The sequence below is a fragment of the Thermobia domestica genome, chromosome 5 (assembly GCF_964235325.1).
Source record: "Thermobia domestica chromosome 5, izTheDome1.hap1.1, whole genome shotgun sequence".
Lineage (NCBI taxonomy): Eukaryota > Metazoa > Arthropoda > Insecta > Zygentoma > Lepismatidae > Thermobia > Thermobia domestica.
Window position 1 is genome coordinate 292924337 of NC_137458.1, and position 22931 is coordinate 292947267.

The 22931-nt window shown below is 35.3% G+C and overlaps 1 protein-coding gene across 5 annotated transcripts in view; it reads left to right on the forward strand.

Moving 5' to 3' along the window:
- Window positions 1–22931, forward strand: part of Sec24AB (Protein transport protein Sec24AB) — a 259452-nt gene that overhangs the window by 194883 nt on the left and 41638 nt on the right. For 3 of the 5 annotated variants that reach the window (XM_081760244.1, XM_081760243.1, XM_081760245.1), the window contains 5 exons: window positions 3539–3631; window positions 7115–7323; window positions 8018–8119; window positions 14219–14334; window positions 18605–18707. In XM_081760244.1, coding sequence (XP_081616370.1) covers window positions 3539–3631; window positions 7115–7323; window positions 8018–8119; window positions 14219–14334; window positions 18605–18707 — 623 coding nt within the window. The remainder of the gene's footprint in view (window positions 1–3538; window positions 3632–7114; window positions 7324–8017; window positions 8120–14218; window positions 14335–18604; window positions 18708–22931) is intronic. The other 2 variants (XM_081760246.1, XM_081760247.1) reach the window with 1 other exon arrangement.

Genomic DNA, 22931 nt, shown 5'->3' on the forward strand with positions numbered 1-22931 from the left:
TAGCAGCTTGAGGTTTCTTTTCTTTCACCCTTATAATACTACATTAAATATTTTACACACACACACACACACACACACACACACATATATATATATATATATATATATATATATATATATATATATATATATATATATATATATATATATATATATATATATATATATATAATATTAAATGCTAGCTGAACGTGCGCTGTTTACACAGCGCATCATGTACACTCATGTCCAAAATTATTGTCGCATAGGAATATAATTTGATAACGAATTCGCCCGGTATTTCATACAATGTTAGTATGTATATAATCGGCAAAGACACGTATGTGGCAAATTTCATGTCAAAAGAGCAGTAAATAAGAACAATAAAACGAAAATAAAACTTTCTTGTCCATTTAGCAACATTTTGTTTTATTCATTCTAATTTTCGTATGTGTAATTCTTTTCCTATGAAATTTACCACAAATATACATTTCCCGATTATACACATAGTATCAATATTAAAAGTACCCTGCAAAATCATTATCAAATTATATTCTTACAAGAAGACAGTTATAGATATGCGACAATCATTTTGGACATGAGTGTACATATGAGCATGAATCTCCTTGTCATTTCTCACATCTGTACATGTCCCTTTACAGACACAAGTGAAGGATGTCTTGATAAAAATCGGCAAGGAGTATCATAAAGGGGAGATTTAAAAAAAAAAAATTTCAATGTCTCTCACCGCTCGCAAGATTTGAGCCTACTTCCTTTTGGAGTTTCTAATTGTTGTATGCAGTATGTATGTAATAAGCAAAAATACAGTACACACACAATTAATTATAATGTCAGTGATATATGGTATTTATTGGGCAAAACACTCCAAACAATAAAGATTCATCATAGACTGGAGAAATGGTTATCCTTCGTATTTCATTGTCATTTGGCCGTGAAACAAATGCCGGAAAGATATAATAACCCTGTATACAGTGTGTGGTGTTTAAATGTATAACTCGTAGGATATAATGCTTTACTTTTTAAAATTTCACTACTTCCTAGAAAATGAAATAAAGAAATAACGGCCATTTTTTTAAATATTCAATTAGAACTGAACAGTCTACACTGCAGATCGATCAGTGAAAACATCTTTCTAGAGCTTGTGGTTTCCGAGATATTGTCAAAAGAATTGACCACAAACATATAAACTTTATTTGACCACAAACATATAAACGTAGCATTTTAATATATAAGTTGCTCCCACACAATTCACGATTTAATACGCTTCCGATTTTACGGACACTTTTTTTTTCAGCCTAGTGAATTTTCTAAATAGATGGTTTACTATATGGTGTGGCATATTTATTTGGGAGCAGTATATGATGTATTGAAGTACATATCAATTCAGTCTGTTGAGTTCAGTGGGCCAATAATGTACAGTCGTGTTCAAAAACAAAAATGCGTTGTTTCTAAAGCTTTCCTTCTGATACCGATTATCCATTAGTTAAACACGCATTTTATTTATTTATTCAATTTTATTTGTGAGAACCTTCGCTAATCTTGTATTAGTTCATCCAGCTGACGAGTAAGGGTGGAAACATTTAAGAATAAATGAATTGATTCAGTTTTTGAACGTGACTGTACAGTCTAAATTTCCGTCTTGGTATGTTGTGAATGGAATTTGCTACATTGAATTTAATTCACAGCTTTTTTGTTGCAATGTAAAATCATGTTACATCAATAATGATGCTTCTGAAAAATAGTTTCTAGGAGTCGAATCCATAGGGGCTTGGATTGTGTTAATAATAAGTAAACAGGTTTTCTGTAGCAGGTAATAATATATGATTTATTCCAAGGCAAGAGAATATTTTTATGTTATCTTTGTGAACTTTTGTATATATGCTGGGTATCAGATTAGTAGGGAAGATAGAAGGGAAATTTGTGTGGTTGTCTGTGTGCATGTGTCAAGTAGTAAGTGGGAATTATTATTATTACATACAAAGGCTGTCGCAGAGAAGGTGAGACTAATTTCTGGATAGGAAAACAACGACTTTCATTGGCCAGCAAATGTACTAGGGTAAAAATTTGGTTTATTAGCTTCCGATTGAGATCAAAATGAGTCAAACAGTCGTGACTGCGAAGCAGGTAAAGGACGACCATGTTACATGGACCCCTCCAAGGATCATTAAAATGAAACGAAAAAGCTTAAAAACCAGAACATTTTAATTCAGAATCAGCCATATCAAGTAGAAGTACATCTTTTTTCAAAACAGGTACCATTGACAGCTAAGCAAGCATCCATACGCTCCTGCCACTTTGTGAATGTCTTTGAAAATTTGAGTTGCGGTGATCACTTCTTTGTTTGTCTTGAAATGATGACCAAATTTTTTACCTATGACATCCGCCTTTAAAAGTGAAAATAGCCAAAAGTCGCAGGGTGCTAGGTCCGGGCTATATGCTGGGTTCGGAAAAATGAACATTTTTCTCTTCGTCACGTAATTGTGAAGAACCCGCACGGTATGCATGCGTGCGTTGTCGTGGTGCAATATGAAGTTCTTCAAATGCGGCGTCTTATTTTTCTACGTCCTCTTGCAGTCTCATTGACTCCTTGGTAGTACGTTGTATTCATTGTCTGCCCGGGAGGGACTGTGTGTTGGTACACTGTGCTGCTTCGATCCCAAAATGCGATTAGCATCACCTGACCTGCCCTCTTCTGTCTTCTACTGGTGCGAACATCCACACGCTACTACATCTGTTCTGCTATAAGAAAATGTGGTACCCACGCAGAGCAAACCTTCTTCATTTTCAAATGAACTCGGTGCCCTTCGATATGCTCAAGTGTGCACTTAGCGCTTTCATAGACATATACCTATTATCACAAATAATTGCCGCAGCAGTATTCACTAGCGTCTCGTTAATGACAGACGTTATTTGTTCAGGATGCGGAAGCAAAGCATCTGATTCACTCCGATCTTCGAACAACTTGTGCCCTCGATACGCCATGGTTCTACTCAGTGTGTCGTGATCGGCATATGTTTGTTGAAACATCGCATATGTTTCTGTAGTACTTCTCGAAACAAAACCTTAATGGCATGTTGCTGTCTATCTTGAATATTCGTCGCGAAAAGCAATCTTATGCACAAAATCCTGCAGAGGTAAACTAAACACGTTCCACGTAAATCAACACAACTTCTTATTAACGTGGTTTAGAAACATATGACATGCTTCGGATACAGAATTAATCCTCCTACTCGACGAGACTAGTGCCGAGACAATAGGCAGTGTTGCCAAGCCAGGAAAGACTGTCTCACTTTCTCTGCGACAACCCTTGTACAGTTATTATATTCTGTCTGATTGTAGTTTAAAGATATTTAATACGTGGTCTAATGTTGGAAAATTTGATTCCAAGATCGAAAAGGTTGCGTAGTTCTGAACAGATTTTTCAGGATGGTACTGTTACAAGGGTCGCTTCTGAAGTACTTCTGTGTAAACCAAGTAATAATATAAAGCCATGAAATTTGTTCATGGCATTAATTGTTCGTTTGTAATTTTTTCTTAGAACCACCGTCTGCCAAGACATCCCGGGATCCGTCACCTGTTCCTGCACCTCGTTATGATTATATGGAAGGGCAGTTCCCATCTAACACACCAAGTATGTGGTGTGCTGTATTTGTGCTTTAGGTGTTAAAAACTGAGCACTTTGTGTTAAACTGCACTATATTTATTGTTCGTTAACTTTACATGTTTACTTAGTATTGCAGCTTAGGGCTACACTGGCCGCATTCAGCTTTGGAATTTTATATTTTTTCTTCCTTTTTTTAATGCGCTTTCGCTTTTCATATATATATAATATAGGTTTATTTGTGTAGAGCACTTATTTTTTAGAAACTTAATATGCTTTTCATGTTATTGAATGTAAATCTACTTATCAATTGTGCAAGAGTTTTATTATATTGGAAACTGTTTTAATATTAGCTGGTACAGTCTTTAATCCTTATTAGGTGCGCATTCTCCCTTGTGTTACCTTACATCTGCGTCAATTAACATGTGTTAGGTAATACGAGGAAAAATTTGCTTCCAGTCAAGACTGAAGAAGGTATGAATTTATGTTAAAATATGTCGTATTGATAGATGGAGGAATAGTTTCTAGTATAATGGAAATCTTGTGCAATTGGCAAGACCAAATTTACATTTTCAATAATGGAGAAAGCGCAATTTGCGGACTTTATCATTTTGCTTTTCATATGTCAGAATGTGAAGAAATATCTGTGTCTGAAGTTTTTCTATAGACTTAAGTGAAGCTGTACAGTAAATATTAAATCTGTATATAAAATATGCTATCTAGTTTCATCTCGATAACTGTACGTCGTTAATTGTAAATTGTTGCTTTCACGTTGTTAATTGCTGTTGAATGTGTTTACGTTCGTTATACAGCGAAGGAAATGTCTGTAAAGAGTCTGTTCAGCCAAAATTATTCAGCAAATATATGCTGTGTGCAAATGATCGTCAAAATATGGAAGAAAGAATTATTCTGACTTCTCACTAATTGCTTACATAGTGTTTATACAGTAAACACTTTGCCCCAGTAATTCTATGTTGTGAAAGTAAGTGGATCTTCTTGTTTGAAAGTAAATAAAGTAGCAGTTTTTGACACGCATAATTTTAGTTTTTACGCTTTGTCAGCGATGTGTTTGAATTAACAAAACTACGAACGTAAGTCTCCGAAGCGATTAGTAACGGGGTAAGATCTGCGATAGTAATTATACATCGTCCAGCAAAAAATGCACGTCTCTTGTTATGATGAAAATGATAATTCTTTTTTCGATATTGTTATAATTGCAGTGTGTGTGTTGTAATATGCGATGTTTTTTGTAATTATTTGTTTCATTTTTGGCATCCAAACTTTATATTTCTTTTAAAGTAGTACTTCTTATTTTTAGTATAACTACTTCCTTCAGGCAAGATTAAGTTGTATTTTGTATTGGTAATGGTTCATTTTTTTTTTATCGTCTTTAAATGCTTCTGTAGATGTAGACAGATGATGGAATAATTGTCAAAGTGTAATTGTAATTGTGGCAGATTCTTTCTTTATAGGTACAATTAGGGATGACCAATTCCGGAATGTTTACTTTCCGAAATCCGGAAGTAAAATCGGAAAAATTCCGGAATCCAAATTACGAAAAATTTTGGCCATCCCTAGTACAGTATAATTTAGCAAGGATTGTCAGTGTAGTTATAACGATTCTTGATTTTTTATTTCTTTTATTTTTAAATACGAGTGAAGTGTCACTGACGCAAAGGTTAGTCAACTAATTTAATTGAGGAGCTTCCTGGCTATAGGTGTATTCAGACCCAGGGCTCAAACATCAATAATTCTTGTAGGGTTCCTATTATTTAACTTAATGGACAATGAAACATGTCGTTCATTTAGTACTGTGACATGCTAGGAGTCTTTGTTTTCTTCTTCTTTTTCTTGCGTTGCAATTTGTCGATTAGTTTGATGCAGCTTTCCATTCTCTATTCTGAACCAGACTTCAAGATCGATTATAAACATATGTATGAGAATTCTAAATTTTCGTAGCGTAATATTTAACTTTTTGCTTCCTTGTAGCAAAATAGTTGTGATTCTGGTGAGAGAACAATTTAAATGCTGACCCAAAATTATGAGGGAAAGTAACCAAATCTGAATCAAGACGTATCGCATTGCAATCTAGACAACTAGAAAATATGGGATCCAATGTGGTGTTTACATGTTATACAGCTAAAAGGTCTGGCCGTCCACAGGCCTTCATAGGCCATTTTTGATTCTTTACACTGATGCTAATATAATAAGAAAATAGCCCATTTCAGTTACTATCATCTATATAATGTATTAGCGCCGTGTACAGTAAAATTAATTTTAAAATGTTCAAACATTTCCGTAGTCAAGATTTGAAATCTTGAAGTACATGGTACGGGAATTAACTCCGTATAATTCTTTAACTCCTTAACCAGTTTTAATGAAGGAGAAAACATTTTAATCATTACAGTGGTAGAATTGTTGTGCCTTGCTAATTTCACACAAGCACCAGAATTTTCCATAAACGCTTGGGGATGGTTGCAGCAGACTGCTGCAGTATATATATGCGATTTCTCTAGTTTATTGCCCGTAAACATATAGTTAAATCATAATTTATTATGAAAATTCCTCAAATTATAACTTAAAAATATCTCTTGCTTTCACGATATTCTCTGTGCTTCAGTCTAAGATAAACAGCACCAGCATATCTTGACCAATAAAATATCATTCAAATATATTGCTACAGCAAGGCAAGCAACATCTTATACGTATCAACGCACCATGCTGTAAACGTTCAGATTTTCAAAATGCGCCACTGATATATAGAATAAAAGTAGAATACTCTTTTCTGAGAGAAGTAAGCTGTTTCTTGGTAAATTAACCTAAGTGAAACTCGTGTCTTTCATTGTTTTCAATTTCGGATGTTATAGTTTGTTGAAAATAGTACGTACAAGAAAAGTGTGAGAAAGGAAAAAGAAAGTGGAGAAAACTAAATAAAGTCAACATGTAAATCCACGACTAGAGCAGTGTTGTCAGTTGACGTAAAAGAAATTTTAAACACTGGCGCGCTATTATGGCATTCTCAACTTTTCTAGTACGTTCCTTTTGTATATTCTTTCTGCTTTCACTCACTCTTTTTCCAGACATAAAACCACATACTCATCCATCTAAACAGGGATAGGCAGGAACCCCATGAAAGAAGAAAGAGACTAGAACAAAGACAGAAATACACAAAGAAATAAGAAAAAGAATGGTGCTAGTAACTCCTGCTATAGAATGATCGTGGGTAAACAGGGGATCTGTTCGCTCTAATACCTGTTTCTTCAGATACGTGGGATGTACGTGGGGTTGTTCCCAAATCTAGTGATAAAGTAGTTTTTGTGTTTGGTCGCTGTTACGTTTTAATGGCCAGAAAGCTTATCAGTTTCAATTGGTGGGATTTTTTTTTTTTTTTTCATCTAATCGGGAAATTTACTGTTAGGAAACCAACAACACTGACCCAGAGTGACCATATCCCAGTTGCATTGTCTCTGATCATTACTATTTTTGTTCCTGAATAATTGTTTATAATTACAGGTCCAGTGGCGTCTTATAATAATCTTCAGGCATTAAACCAACAACAACAACATCCGTTACCTCCTCCCTCTGAGCCCCCTTATCCTGGAGCGCCACCTTCAACCACAAATGCTCAGCATATGAATCGTGGCCAGCATATGCCTGTTACTAGTACCAGTGGCCCTATGTCCAATGATGTTGGCCACTTCAATAAACGATACCCTCAGCAGGTAAGTAGATCCAGTGTTATCTTCTAAACAATAACCTGTACGATAAAAGAGAAACGAAAATTAATGATCGAGATTCCACTCTCAATGGGGTTAGCTTCAACTGTGGAATTCAGTGTCAGTCATTTAACACTGCAGTGTACTTGATGTTAATCAGCTCTATATGTATATATTTTGCTGAGGATACAGAGAAGTACTTACAGAACTGATTCCGAAGAATTATTATTTTTCTTTCACCTTAGTTGTATATTAGATGCCAAATGAAGTAATAAGAACATTAACCATTGGACATGGTTCTGCCCCTGGTGGGGATATAAAGCTTCGAATAAAATTCCGAGTAACTGCGTGGGTCCCATTTTAAGCAGTACGTACCGTCTCGTATAACCTTGGCGGCAAAAAGAAACGTAAATACTTTACCATTTGTTGACATATGCTGAGGAGATTTGTCCATTTTATGTAACGTTACTGTCCGAGAGATATTTGACATAAGGACATAGCTTAAAACATTGAGCAAAGGAAAATGAGAGATCTATATATTTTGGGAAAATGAAGAAAGTGTGTTTTAGGGCGATCAGTTTTGTGTGACCATCAAAATTAAATAAATTCATAAATTCTATTTTATGTACAATTAAAAGGTGATTTAATTTTTTATGCTATGTTTGTGTACTAATTGTGTTTTAACTTTTCTTATTTGCAGGTAGGGTATAAGCAGCCAACTATGAATCATAATTCCGTAGATGGATTAAATTCCCAATTTGGTGGCCTCTCTGTAACACAAACTGGTTTTAATAAAATGTGGGTAAGTACAACTCTTGATGTTTATTATATATATATACATATATGTATCCAAAGAATCTGTATAATTTATTTTGTCTAAGTATTTGTTACTACATAATGACAGGTGAAATCGCTTATGTATGTAGAGTAAAATGTAGATCTTAATTGATTAATGTTTTCATTATTTGCATAAACTATCTGTACAGATTTTATTTTACTTTTAGTATCGAAGGCTTGAGCAGTATGTCTATCGGTCAGGAAAAATCAAGGAATTTCATAACTGGTCAGGGAAAAATCTTTACTCAGAACTTCTTTATTGAGAATGTTGTTAAAATGATCTTGTAGCAGGTCCTATTATTCCAATACTCTTAATCTGCCAGACGTTCTGGAAACGTTATTGATTAGGCCACAGTGATCAAGTTCCCTAAAATTACGGTTTGAGTATTCTTTCCACTTATCTTTGTGGTCTGTTGTGAGGGTTGGTGGGATGTTTCTGCTCCCAAGGTTAGGATAGGAAGACCACCGTACATATCGGCATCAGCTAAAAACGATAAGGCTATTTAATTTGAAAGTTTCCCTCACGCTTATTGGAATGAATGAAGTGTCCGCCAACGTTCAATTATCTAAATACTTTTTTTTTTTTTTTTTGCCGGGGGAGGTGAGGTGCTAGCGTGCGTGGTTATCAGCCTCCCAAACTGATCAATAACACGAACCACTGGGTTGGAAGTGTACATGGCATCACAGCTCGAAGTTTAAACGAGCTGTAGAAGGTTATCATGGCCGCACCCACCAGGAGATAGCAAGGGCATCGCGAATTAGGATGTGTGTCTGGAGCAGTAATCTACATCACCAATTGGTACCGGTAATTTACGGGGTACTTCTTCCGTGAAATGAGGTAGACAGGACATTAACACCCGAAGGCTTCCCTCCCCTTGTTGGGTCGGACAATAATACCTCAAATGGGCGAGTAATGCGTGCCGTTGAATCTGGCAGGTGGTAGTTGGATGCGTGCGCGGTACCTCTTTGTGCTATTGAACGACAAGTAGGTAAACAGAGTCAGGGTTTGACTCCCCCAGTTAAGTCTGGGATTTTTCTGGTTTGGGTTGGACCTTACCGGGCTGTGCTCGTAACGTGGGAGTCGGTATCTTGGAGATTTTTTTTTACTCCAGGGGGGATGTGAGCTTAATACTTAGGTATCACCACTGCGTATGTTGATATGCCTCTACTCGCTAGGAAGGTTTGCTCAACCGGTAGGTATAAGCGGAAAACGCTAAGACGAGTCTTAGAGTCTGGTGGTTTGAATAGTAGGGTGGTAAAGTTTAATGGTCTAAACTCATTACTTCCCATCCCAGGAAGGATAACGATTGGTTAATCCAGTCGTGTCTATGAGACGATAGCAGAAGTGTTGAGCAGTAACGAATTCCTGTCAATCATTGACTCAGCCATAAATATAAGGCAGGTCCGAGCAGTAACGAATTCCTGCCAATCATTGACCCAGCCATAAATATAAGGCAGGTCCGGAGCGGTAGGGTAGTTACCCATCCCAGTACGGGTAAACCGAGAGTGCTGTAGACACTTGAGATATCTGTTTGAATACTCCCCTGAACACTGGTGATGACAGTGTTGATGCAGTGTTGATTTTAAATTATTCTTCACATTGATTAACCCATGAAGGATTACCGAGAGAGAAACTAACGTTTGAAATATATATTATGCTTAGATTTGTATTGTAATCATAATATCAAATTCATGTGAATAGATTTGTTGTTGCTAAGAATGTCACTTGATGTATGTGCACAAACAGCGTTGGGTGTTATTATAAAAGATTATTAAACTACTCTCAGATCTGATCGGAAAGCTTTAAAAGAATCATTCACGTCTATTGATTTCCGGTTATGAAAATTTTATTTTTCTATTGATTTCTTGCCAGTAGGTATAGTAGATTCAGAGTTAGGTTTTATTACCTCAGCAGTGTTTGCTTACTTGTTACACCGTATCTAATTTCGTATTTCTTTATCTGCGAGGGTAAGTTGATAAGTTCTCAGTCTCGCGAAAAAGAAAAGTCAGGGAATTGAATTTTATAAGTTTGGTAGATACTGTGTTGAGAAAGAGAACTATTCTTAATTATCCTTTTGAGAAAGTAAGGTAAATGTACCAGTAATGGACACTTGTGACTTTTGTCAAATAATAAGCGAATGTGATCACGCAGAGCATCAAGATAAATAGTGTACGACCCACACTCTCTGGTGTTAGTCTAGTGAATTAGAGGGCTTACTAGGCGTCGGGCGTTCCACAGTTGCCGCTTGAAGAGTTCACAGACATCAGTAATGGCCAACACTCGAGCTGTGCGATGACACTAGCAGGGAAGTTTGTATTTTCGTCCAAATCACATTCAGATGAGTGAATACATCCTGCAAAACGCCTTCGCGTAATGAGAATCAGACTACTTTTTGGCATCGTTCTAGAGCGGGTGGTCATTACTGGTACACCATATTGTTAATGTACCCAGTAATAACCAGGTATGAACTCATTGCTGGTACAGTGATCTATTTTTCAGTGTACCAGTAATGGCATTTCATGCCAACAATTGTAATTCGCTGTAAGTTTTAGAGGATTTCATCAGTGAAGATAATCTCAAGTCTTTTTGAAGTCCAGGGATCTATAATCCTGAGATCAGCGGTGCCCGTAGGCAGATTGTGTCGATAAGTTTTTTAATATATGAGCGGAACCATTTTTCATCAGAATGGCACAGTCACACTTTAATTACATTATAATAATCCTTTTAAGAACTGTAAGTGTGAAGAAAAACTTAGCATGAGTAACATGTTAAATGTGTAGCAAAAAATGCATTCTCTTTTGATTGAAAGAACATTATTGCGGTGAAAGGCGTAAGCGGATATAGATTGATTGTTTAAATATATGGGCAACCGAGGGGGACATGCAATCAAGTTAACAAGCTTCCTATGTCTTTTAACTGCAAATCTATGTATAGGACCTAATTACCTTTTTTGGTGGGAGAGAGGAAGAAACCTAAGAAAGAGTTTTGCACACTTTCTGGGATGAAAGTGGTAAGTTCTGGGGGGATTGGGCCCAAAAAGTTGGGCGCTCCTGCCTGAAATAGCAAATCAAGAGCATGAATCGCTGTCCGAAGACTGGACAAACAAAAATTATTTTGGTTGCCCGCTCCTGGAAACGAAGGGTATAATAATGATGATAGTATGGATCTTCCAAGTTCTTCTTTGCTACCTCTGACTTCAAATGATTCTGACGCCGAATCTCCGGAACCCAAAGATAACGGAAACTCGACAAAACCAAGAAAGTAAGTAACACCGGTACTTCCGTGGAAGAAGAAAGAAAAAAATCCTTAGCTCGTTTAAGCGAAGTTAATGAGACCAAAGCCAAGCAACATAAAGAAAAGTTGGTAGTTACCAAAGAAGTATTACGTAGCGTCAACACATTCAAAATGATTGCAGGAATACCATGACTTCAAATACCGATAGTGACGTTGGAATTCTGTGCCAAGGCAACTTTGAATTTGATCTTCATGCACTTACATACCGTTTTGTTTGTTAATTAACAATGATAAATTCGTTTTCTACAATTATTAGACCTTCCTTCATCAAAGGTTAGTGTCCATTACTGGTACACCTGGGTTTCTTGCGCCTCCGCTATTGGTACAAATAGCTTTCTTGCGTGTCCATTACTGCTACAGTTGCAGGCGTCTCAAAAAATAAGATATCTAATTTCCAGTTAATTTACAGGTAGCTTCATTCAGGAATCCTACAAGGGAAGGAATGGGCCAACAAACGAGTGGATTTTCAGTGTTCTGATATGAAGTAACAAAAATATTGTCAAAAGTTCAAAAAACATCCTTAATGTATCCCTTAATGGTACACTTACCTTATATCCTGACGTGATGAATGCATTGAAACTATTGAGACGTTATAAAATATTCTTACTTTGCATCCTGGAAATAGATATCAAAACGAACTGTTTCGAGGCATCAGAGACCCATTTATCAATGTATCATCATCCGCTGCACTACTAACGAAAACATGGTGATAGGTTCTCTCTATCCGACAAACCTGTGCTTAAAAACAAAACCTTAACAAAGAAAAAATAAGCAAATTCTCCATTAGTAGAAATTGAGACATTAGTGTATATTTTTTTATCCATAATATTTAGCTTAGGAAATTAAAGTTGCTTTTTCTTAACTAATATTTATTAGTAAATTTCGCTTCAGAATGTTAAGCTAAATATTAACGTAGTAAAAGACGAAATTTTTCCATGCCATTCTTTAAATTCAAAAGACAAGTTGTTAGAAAGTTCTTTAGACGAGTTAACAGCCTCTGCTAAAGGGTAACGAAGAAATTTCATATATATTGTAGTAGTTCGCACTTCTTTCCACTGTTTATTCCTTCTACGTAGAGGAAGCCATGCGAAGAATAAGTGCACATTATATCCCAAAACACATCAACGTTCATTTAGGTTTTTTTGTGTCGAGAGGGAGGTTGGAGAAAGAGCTTTACATACTGTGGGAATGTTGCCATTGCATGGACTGTTGTTCTTCATAGGTTTGGGGAATCTGTAAAACAACTCGTTCTTAATCACCAAACGAGCGACGAACTTAATATGACTCAGTGTACTGTAATGCTAAAAGCTCCTTTATTGTTCATCTCGGGGGTATGCTTCTGTTGCGGGGTGAATTTATGAAAACTTTACTGAGTATATGTTTTCCTTATTATTATTATTTTTATTATTATTATTATTATTATTATTATTATTATTATTATTATTATTATTTCTGAAATAATGGAGGTGGGTTATCTCTTGAAACATTTGTGTCACTGTACCTGCTCAGGGAAGTTACATATATCGTTTTTAATGATGGCCAGAGACTTTATGGATCATGCACATGCAGTGAGAGTGAAATGTTCCGGACTGACAGTCTTTTTAGCACTTCTTATTTCTGAAGGTCTGTAGCTATCGAAAACTGAGACATGGCTAGGGATCCATCTTCACATACATTGCAGTGAAACGATTTTGATTTCAGCGGTAAATAAAAAAATGTCATACCTGAGAACATCCAAAAGAAACAAAATGAGCGAACTGTTTCGAGGCACTCCTCACATCTTCGTAGGTACATCTAAAGAAAAACGTATTACTACGTAAAGACATGGTATGTGAAATTTCTCTCTTTGTTCATCCTGTAGAGAAAATGTGAGGAATTTCCTCCTTCTAATTTATGGGCAATGAAAGATTCTTTGTGTATAGTGTAAGAAAGCAATTAACAAGCACGAAGTTGATCTTTTACTAATATTCAATTAACAAACATGAACTGCGAATCATTTAACAAACTAATAATATTGTAGTATGCGTCAAACAAAACATTTTACGCATAATCAAAAGTGCTTGCTGTGAATGGAAGCTAATACTAATATATACATTTAATAGAAATGCATTAAGACTACATGAAATCATTTTATCAACCAACTTGTTATTATTCTGTAGAATTCAACTTTTTCGTATTCTTTGTTCCAGAATCCAGTATATCAAAAAGATGAACAATGTTTTCAGGTATGAGAAATTTTATTTACTGTTAATAGGTCTGTATCGCATCATATCAATCAGTAATAATGATTGTTAATTTCACCTGTTGGCTTATCCTCTTTCGATATAACACATATTGCTCTACGGTGACCGTGATATTATTATCCCATTCCTTTGTTTAACATTAAAATATGGAAGCGTTTTGACTTGTTTATACGCTTTCCCTCTCTACACACTACATTACCGCGAACAGCCGGTGACTACATGACGCATCAATCACGAACTCGTGAAAGTTACTCTTCAAGGATATATTTTGATCACGACGTCATTGTTTTCTCGCGTGTACGGTGCCACTTGCAAATAACATAGTTTCAGTTCCAAGTGCCGCAAGTATTACGATGTTTTGACTATTTTTTTTTTAATGGAAAAATTCCATAATAATTTAAAGCTAAATATATCAATGTTTTGGAAACTAATATATATATATATATATATATATATATATATATATATATATATATATATATATAATTTTTTGTTTATATTGAATAAGCAATGCCTTGTTTTTCAGGGTGTAGAAAGTTATGACCTCCTTCAGTCTAGAAATATTCTTCCACCTGAGAAAGTTCAAGCACCAAAAATTCGTTTGCACCAAGAATTTCTGGATAGTGTAAATTGTAGTCCAGAGTAAGTAGAAATAAAATACACAAAATTTATTATCAGTTTCTGTTTTGCTTATTATTGACTTTAATTTAATTTAAACTAATCGCTTAGCAAAATAGTGCCTACTTTTATTTTATTTTATTTTATTTTATTTTTTTAATAATTGAGTGTAACATTTTCGCCAGATTGAGCCAAAGTAGATAGTCGGAGAAGCTATTACATGCTATTATTATTATTATTACTACTATTAATATTATTATTTTAAATAAAAGCATTAGTTTGCTCAGCGAATAGTTTAAATTAAACAAAATTTATGTTCAGTACTAGCTATAAGTGTTCTTCAGTTTGTTTTTACATATTCAGTGCATTATAAATATAAAAGTAGGAAATGTTAACTAACAGGGTTTTAGTCACAATACCGTTCAATCTTTTTGGCGTCGACATTATATTTTGATCTCAGGCAAGTGTATCTTCTCGAAAGTTACAAAATAAGTGAAGATAATAATTTTAATACAAAATGATAAAGGCTCCGTAAATGTCTTCTAAAAATATTTATGCATATCTTCCTTGACTACTATGTTGAACTGAGTAAAACTGTAACTGCTCCCATCAACTGATGGTCATATTTTGTTGTATTGGATAAAAATCGAACAGGATAGTGATTGCTTTGTTAATAATGTACCATCCTTGATTCTTTTAAAGGGGAGGGGGCGCGGTGGCACAGTGGTAGAGCGTTCACCTCCGGTGCTTGGGGTCTTTGGTTCGATCCCAGCTCGCACCATGTGGACTTTGTTTTGGACAAACACCGTGCTCGTGGGTTTTCTCGGGGTTCTCCTGTTTCCACCCACTTTCTTCATTGCACCATTTCATTCATTTCTCATTATCACCGTCTCGTTTAGCGTAACCGTCATAAGCGTGGGACGTTAAACTTAAAGATTTCATTTCATTTTTTGTTTTAAAGGGGGTAGTCATTGTACATCCCTAGATCGTGGAAACAGACTAATGTTGTACCTATTTTGAAATCTGGCTGCGCGAACAATGTTTCATCATACAGACCCATTTCTCTCTTGCCCATCCTTTCTGTGGTGTGCGAGAAAATAATCAAATATAGATTGCATAAATTTGTTTCACCCTACTTAGATCCTGCTCAACATGGCTTTCTTCCTGGCAGTTCTACTCTCACAAATTTATCTTTATTACTTTCGGAAGCAATTAAATGTCTGTCCAGTAATACACAACTTGATGTAATCTATCTAGACCTAACCAAAGCTTTTGATCGCATTGACACTAAGCTTCTTCTTCATAAACTAGCACATAGATTTAATATTCGCGGCAACTTCTCATTGTTACGAGACTATCTCACTGAACGTGAACAACGTGTTCTCTCTGGATCTGCTTCGAATTTTGTTTTTGTTCTCTCTGGTGTTCCCCAGGGTAGTGTTCTGGGCCCATTTCTTTTCCTTCTCTTCATAGATGATCTCCCGTTTTATCTTAAGTTATCTGACACCAAAATTCTTCTCTTCGCTGACGACTGCAAATTATTTCGGGAAATTAGAACAGCTCAAGATGTGATTGAATTGCAAAAAAAAACCTCTCAGATCTTCTGGACTGGTGTAGCATGTGTAATCTAAAAGTAAATCCCTTAAAATCTTCTACTATTACATTTTCATTAAAGAAAAACAAAATCCCTTCTACCTACTTCATTGGAGATGATCCTATTGCTAAGGTCTCATCTCAGAAGGATCTCGGGGTTGTGTTTGACGAAAGACTTCTGTTTACTGATCACATTGCTGCCATGACCAAGAGTGCTTTGCGATTATTAGTTCTCCTGTACAGGTTTACAGAGATTAGGGATATTACAGCCTTAAGTATATTCTATAAAACGTTTATTTCAACCAAAATAGAGTACTGTTCCACCATTTGGAGTATGGCTAGCGTATCAAATCTCTCTCGCATTGACTCAGTTCTAAATTTCTTTCTTGCCATTGTCAGGAAAAGAATACCTTCTGTACGCTGTTTAAGTAAACCTGAATTGTTGACTGTTCTTGGCATCCGTACACCTTCATCTCATCGCATGCTACTTGATATGATGTTTCTTCATAGAATTCTAAATGGGAAACTTAGAACTGAAGAACTTATCTCTTAAATTTAATATTCGGGTACCTGCAAGAAGAACTAGAAATAGTGAACTACTACATTGCAACACGCCTCGATTATCAATTATTCAGCGTTCTTTGTTCTGTAGACTGGCTTCCATTGTTTCTGACGTGGATATTTTCAAATCTGAGAATGTATTCCGACGGGAAATTATTTCTACACTTATGGAACCTTAGTTTTATTTCTATTTGTTATTGCTACACTTATGGACCTTTATATAGCTTTTTGTTTACACTTGTTATGGTTAATTTTATATTCTATGTTATATAGTTTCAGTGTAAAATGGCTGCCTTACTGTATCTGGAACTTTGGCAAATAAATAAATAAATAGATGGTTTTCGTAAAATTTACCGTTTAAGAATGCAAGTATCGAGAAAGTACTATAGAGATCAGACTGTGTTTTAGTGAGCGACGAGAATTTCGTATTTAATGCAGAAAATATATTGTTCTGCAAAATTATAAGTTACACTACAGCGAAGTGTCAATATAATAAATTTTGGGAGTTCTGAAATTAATTTGTTATTGTGAATTTTTATTAGAATTTTTATTATACTTATTTTTTTTTAATTCTGAAATCAGTCAGTTCTCAGTGATTCACTTGTTATCATCACTACAGGAGCTACATTACATATTTCAGTTTTAAATATATTTAAAATAATACTAATACTAATACTACTACTAATAATAATTGTGATATCTGTTGCTTATTTTACACAACAAAGCGAGGGACAATCATATCTTTGCGCTACAACATGCATCAACTTTCGGACTAAAGTTTGTCTGTTGTTTCATTCCTGTTTTTCGTACAATATCAGTTTTAACATTCGTGTGTTGTCCATTGATACAGACGCTAAGTTGTCCAAGCACAACAGGAATTTCGGCACAGTTCTTGTGTCTGTCTTGAGTACCGACCTTAAGAGTAAAGGGATTGGGTAACGTAGTGGTTGGTTCACTCCGTTCAGGAAGCGGATTGGGTAATGTAGTGGTTAGTTCAATTCACTGCGTTCAGGAAGCGGATTGGGTAATGTAGTAGTTAGTTCATTATGTTCAGGAAAGCAAATTGGGTAATGTAGTGGTTAGTTCAGTTCACTACGTTCAGGAAGCGGATTGGGTAATATAGTGGTTCGTTCACTACGTTCAGGAAAGCAAATTGGGTAATGTAGTGGTTAGCTCATTACGTTCAGGAAAGCAAATTGGGTAATGTAGTGGTTAGTTCAGTTCACTACGTTCAGGAAGCGGATTGGGTAATATAGTGATTCGTTCACTACGTTCAGGAAAGCAAATTGGGTAATGTAGTGGTTAGCTCATTACGTTCAGGAAAGCAAATTGGGTAATGTAGTGGTTAGTTCAGTTCACTACGTTCAGGAAGCGGATTGGGTAATATAGTGGTTCGTTCACTACGTTCAGGAAAGCAAATTGGGTAATGTAGTGGTTAGCTCATTACGTTCAGGAAAGCAAATTGGGTAATGTAGTGGTTAGTTCAGTTCACTACGTTCAGGAAGCGGATTGGGTAATATAGTGGTTCGTTCACTACGTTCAGGAAGCGGATTGGGTAATATAGTGGTTCGTTCACTACGTTCAGGAAAGCAAATTGGGTAATGTAGTGGTTAGCTCATTACGTTCAGGAAAGCAAATTGGGTAATATAGTGGTTAGTTCAGTACGTTCAGGAAGCGGACCGGGTAACGAAGTGGTTAGTGCATTACACGGAGATCCAGAGGCCTCGGATTCAATTCCTTAATTAGTTGCACGCAATTTTACTCTGAATACTTTACAGTCATAGAAATATAATTGGGATGAACTTTTTAAGAATGATGTTTATGAAGTTCGAAATCTTTTTAAAATTAACAGTCAGTCAACATGGTGTAGAACTTTGAAGTCAGGGTAACAACAGGCGTCCTATTTTAAAATACTCTACGTTACACAGTGTTTCAGCTAGTTGAACGCAAAAGGCTACCTATCATAGAACCTGAAGCGCTTCACTGAGACTTCACTATCGAGAAAGTGTCAATATGAATAGTAAATTAACTTTTAATTAATGTGAAGTAGAATGAATGTTAGCAATTTTGATTTGTAATTTAAATAACGTACTGTCTGTTTTATTTTTATTATGGTTAAAATATTACTTTTTTCTTTCAGTATTTTTCGGTGTACATTAACAAAAATACCAGAATCAAGTTCGTTGTTACAGAAGTCCAGGTTACCATTAGGGATTCTTATACATCCATTTAAGGATTTGAATGTAAGTAAAATTTGTTTACCGTATTTAGTCGCTTATAAACCAATTTCCCGGAAATCAAAAACAAAAATAAAAGGAAATAAAATTTATTAGTGAAGCAAACAAAGCATAAGAATTAAAATTTTCTGCCATCTCAACGTCACACTTAATTGCTCCCTCTGACAGCCGCATGTGTTACTGAAGCGAGTGAAAACATTCGTTTCTTTTCTTCCAATATAAAGGACAAAAGCATGTTTGTGGCAAAGTATTGGCCCGTAGTGCATGAATATAGATTAGAAAATGACCCTAATTAGCTTCTTTTTCAATTCCCTATTTATTCCTAGAGACCAGAAAGTCTTATCTTTACAGGTTGAAACAAAGAGCTTTTGCATTTACGTTTGTACAAGTGCTTGCAGATTGTTATGTATTGGTGATAAGGGAAAAGAAAATCCAGAGTATTTTGAGACTTGGCTGTACAGAGAGTGACGTATCAACTATCATATTCGGATAAATAGTGCCGGATATCATATTCGGTTAAAAATTTTCACTTCATCATCTATTTTTTCACTCTTCGTCTTGGATTTTTTTTAAAAATCTTTTAAGTGATTTTGCGCTTGAGTTACGAATGGACATGAATATTTTTCTAGGTAGATTGTATCCGGATACCTACAGCCAGGGCTGATCCAGGGAAAGCAGAACTTCCTGAAAGGTTTTTTTGAGAAATTTCACGAATTATCTCAAATTTCTGTTTTCGCGTACACCATACACTTATGGATCTGTTTCAATTTAAAATTTTCCAAAAGAATGACGTATGCACGATTATACTCGGGTAAATAGTGCTAAAGCAGTAGATAGTTAACTAGAAGTCTACATTTATCCTTAAAAACGCCACTCCGTGAAAGAATTAATGGTTTAATGAGTCATCGCTATCAGGTGGTTTAGATTTATTGTCACTGTCTTCGTGCTGCTAAATGCAGACATGAGCAGTAAAAATTTGGATTTGGATAAAAAACCAATTAAAATCCCGTGCAATTAAAAAAAAAAATCCTTTACAGAAAAAATAAAACACTGACTTGGCAACACCGAGTCTACATAATGACGAAAACTTACTTGTGGCGGCTTCTGACGATATTTTTCGGATTTTTTTTTTTAATTATTGTTTCGATAAAGGATGTCTGCTTTACCGTCCGTGTTAACGATGCCGGTCAAAGTCTAGGGTCATTTTTTGGACCAAGAAAAAAGTAAAAAGAGGTCTGATCTACATAATACCAACTCACTTATTTACATAATTATGGAGAGAATTGAGTGGTTCGGGTGAAGACAGTGGTAAGCGTCACCTCCGGTGAAATAGAGTTGTTAGGTGGAATGAGTTGGGATTGAACCACAGAACAGTATATAGGTAGTTTTATTTCGGAAATGTACCTGATGGCAGGGGAAGCTTGTTTGGTATGTGTCATTGCATTGAATTGCGAGGGATTTTTTTTTTTTTTTAAAGTTTAGTTTACCCAAAAGTTAGAAAATGTCACTTACCATGGTCTTTCCCAGAGCCGTTTAATTAGAAATACAATGAATCCAAAATCAAATGTAGTCCAGAGTAATCTCAGCAGAGTTCGATGTGGTCTAATTCCAATTTCATTGATAGATACGAAATCATAACGTATGGAAACATTCATTTTGAAATTGTTGCTTTTGCTCATTATCTGGTAATTCTATTTTCTTCCGTTAAATTTCAACACAAGTATTATTGTTAAAAGTTAATATTGTGTATATATATTTTAATGTATTTACTTTTGCATTGTATTATTTCTTTCTTTCTTCCGCCTAATTTTACATATACGAGGGTAATTCTTAATTACCCGCAATGTTGCTATAACTTTTCTTACATTGTTAATACTGACCTCTGTCCTCGTTGATTTTATTGTTATGCTGTTGTTGTCAGGCTAAGAAAGTTTGATCCTCATTCCTCCAATTGCCTTCCTTTTGTTGCAGATAGATCATGGTCCCTCCATTAGAAGTTTGCATCAAAGAGGAACAGCGAGCAGTAATCCGGGTTTTGTGGTCGGAAGATGTATCAGGAACCATGGCTAATTTCCAGACAATGTACCACTTCATCAATAATCACTCGTCTGTTTAACAGAACCATGTCATTTGCACGCTCAAGGTTATCATCATTTGTGGCCGTAAATGGTCGTTCGGCTCCTTCCTTATGCGCAACACTTGTGCGACCATTTTTAAATTTTTCAATCCGTTCCACAGTGGGGCGAAAACGCAAAAAGCTGGCCAAAATATAATAACTATATTCAAATTGAATGAAATTTAGTATTAAGGGGTTATTGTGGTTGCTGATTACGATTCTGCAACTTAAGTTGAAAAAAAAATGGCGGAATAAAATTTGCAAAAGTTGAAAAAGTCGTAGAAATGTTCTCAAAAGTGGCGATAAAGGGGTTATTGAGGTTGCTGATTACGATTCGGCAACTAAAGTTGAAAAAAAAAAAAAAAAAAAAAAAAATGGCGGAATAAAAAGAATGACAACATACTTCGTAATTTTCACAATGTATCTTTAACAACATTCACTTTTTTCACATATTTTGATGAACAATTACTTGTTACTTACGTTCTTATTTAGAAATGTATTATTACTTAAATGACACAAATTATTGGTATTTGATTCGGTTATGATAACTGCAATGGCTTGTCACTGTAACATTAAATGAACAATAATTAACATCAACACGCTTCGTAATTGGCACGTTTTAGCAGCTACTTTTTTGTCGACAGCATTAATTAATATTCAGACTACCATTCTACAAAATATGAACGTGGTGCACGAGGGTGCACATAATGTTTTCAACGCTTTAAGTTAATAAAATATATAAACAATGTGAAAATTTTGCCTGACTTGCGATTCAAATTATAAATTATTACATCATTATTATTAATTTTTCACTTCATACAGTTATTCTACTTACCAGTACGATAGAAGAAAACTTTCCAGATATAAAAACTATGAATGCGTTCGAAAGTTACAACCGTTTCAACGGACGCGTCACAGTTCTTCTATTGTTCTCTACGCATTTGACCTGCTTAAGGGTCTATTTAAGAGTGATTGAGGTAGTCGGAATAAAGTAAAAACCCTATTATATTTATGGATTTGGGCCCGTCTCACATCACTCTAGCCAACTACATAAAAAAAATCCTATATTACTAACTTTCGTTTTTTTTACTTTTGGCCAGCTTTTTGCGTTTTCGCCCCACTGTGCGTTCGTAGACACAACTTTGCGGCAAGACACTGTTCCCGTATTGTGCCGAATGTCTTTGATGGTTTGCGGTCCCTGATACACTTTCCGACCACAAAAACTGGATTACTACTCATTGTCCCTCTTTGGTGCAAACTTCTAATAGAGCGGCCATGATCTGTCTGCAACAAAAGAAAAACAAGTAAAGAAATTAAGATCAAATTTTCGTAGCATGGCTACAAGAACATAACAATAAAATAAACGAGGACAGAGGTCAGTATGAATTATGTAAGAAGAGTTTTAGCTATTTTGCAAATAATTTCTGAGTTACCCTCGTATATTCTTTATTATCTTATAAATTTTGGGATAGTAATTTCTGTCTGTCAGATATAAAATAAGGCAGTTCATACAGTGATCCTTTGTCTGCGAAAACCATTTCAATTGTTTATAGATGTGGATTTCATGTATATTGAGTTACTCGATAATGTAAAATATAGGGTAAATTTTAGGCTTATAAGCAAAGACTGGCATTTGCGGTAAAACAAAACAAAATAAATAGAAAAAAAACAGCGTATATTGCAAAAAATCAACATAGTTATTGCATTTTGTCATTCATTTACCAAGAGCTTACATTAAATGCGTTAATCTACATTAAAAATTGTAAATGGCCATAATTAATAAACATGACCGTGAAGTATTAAGCAGAACACATCAAAATGAGAAAATAAAGGAAGTTATAAATATTAGTACCATATAAAATACAGAGAAACTATGCTAATAAATACCGTGACCGAGAACTACTTAAAAGGACTCATACGATATTAAGTAAATCCTACCTTGACACTTGATAAAGACAGTCATGGCAATGTAACACACAAGGTGACACAAGCATCAGGATCAACTATAAAATCCTAAGTACAGTCAGTGATCATAATAAATGGGATTTATTCACGATTTCTTGTGAAAATGGTAAAATATGCATTTATGACGTCTTGCCACAACTGCCAGTTTT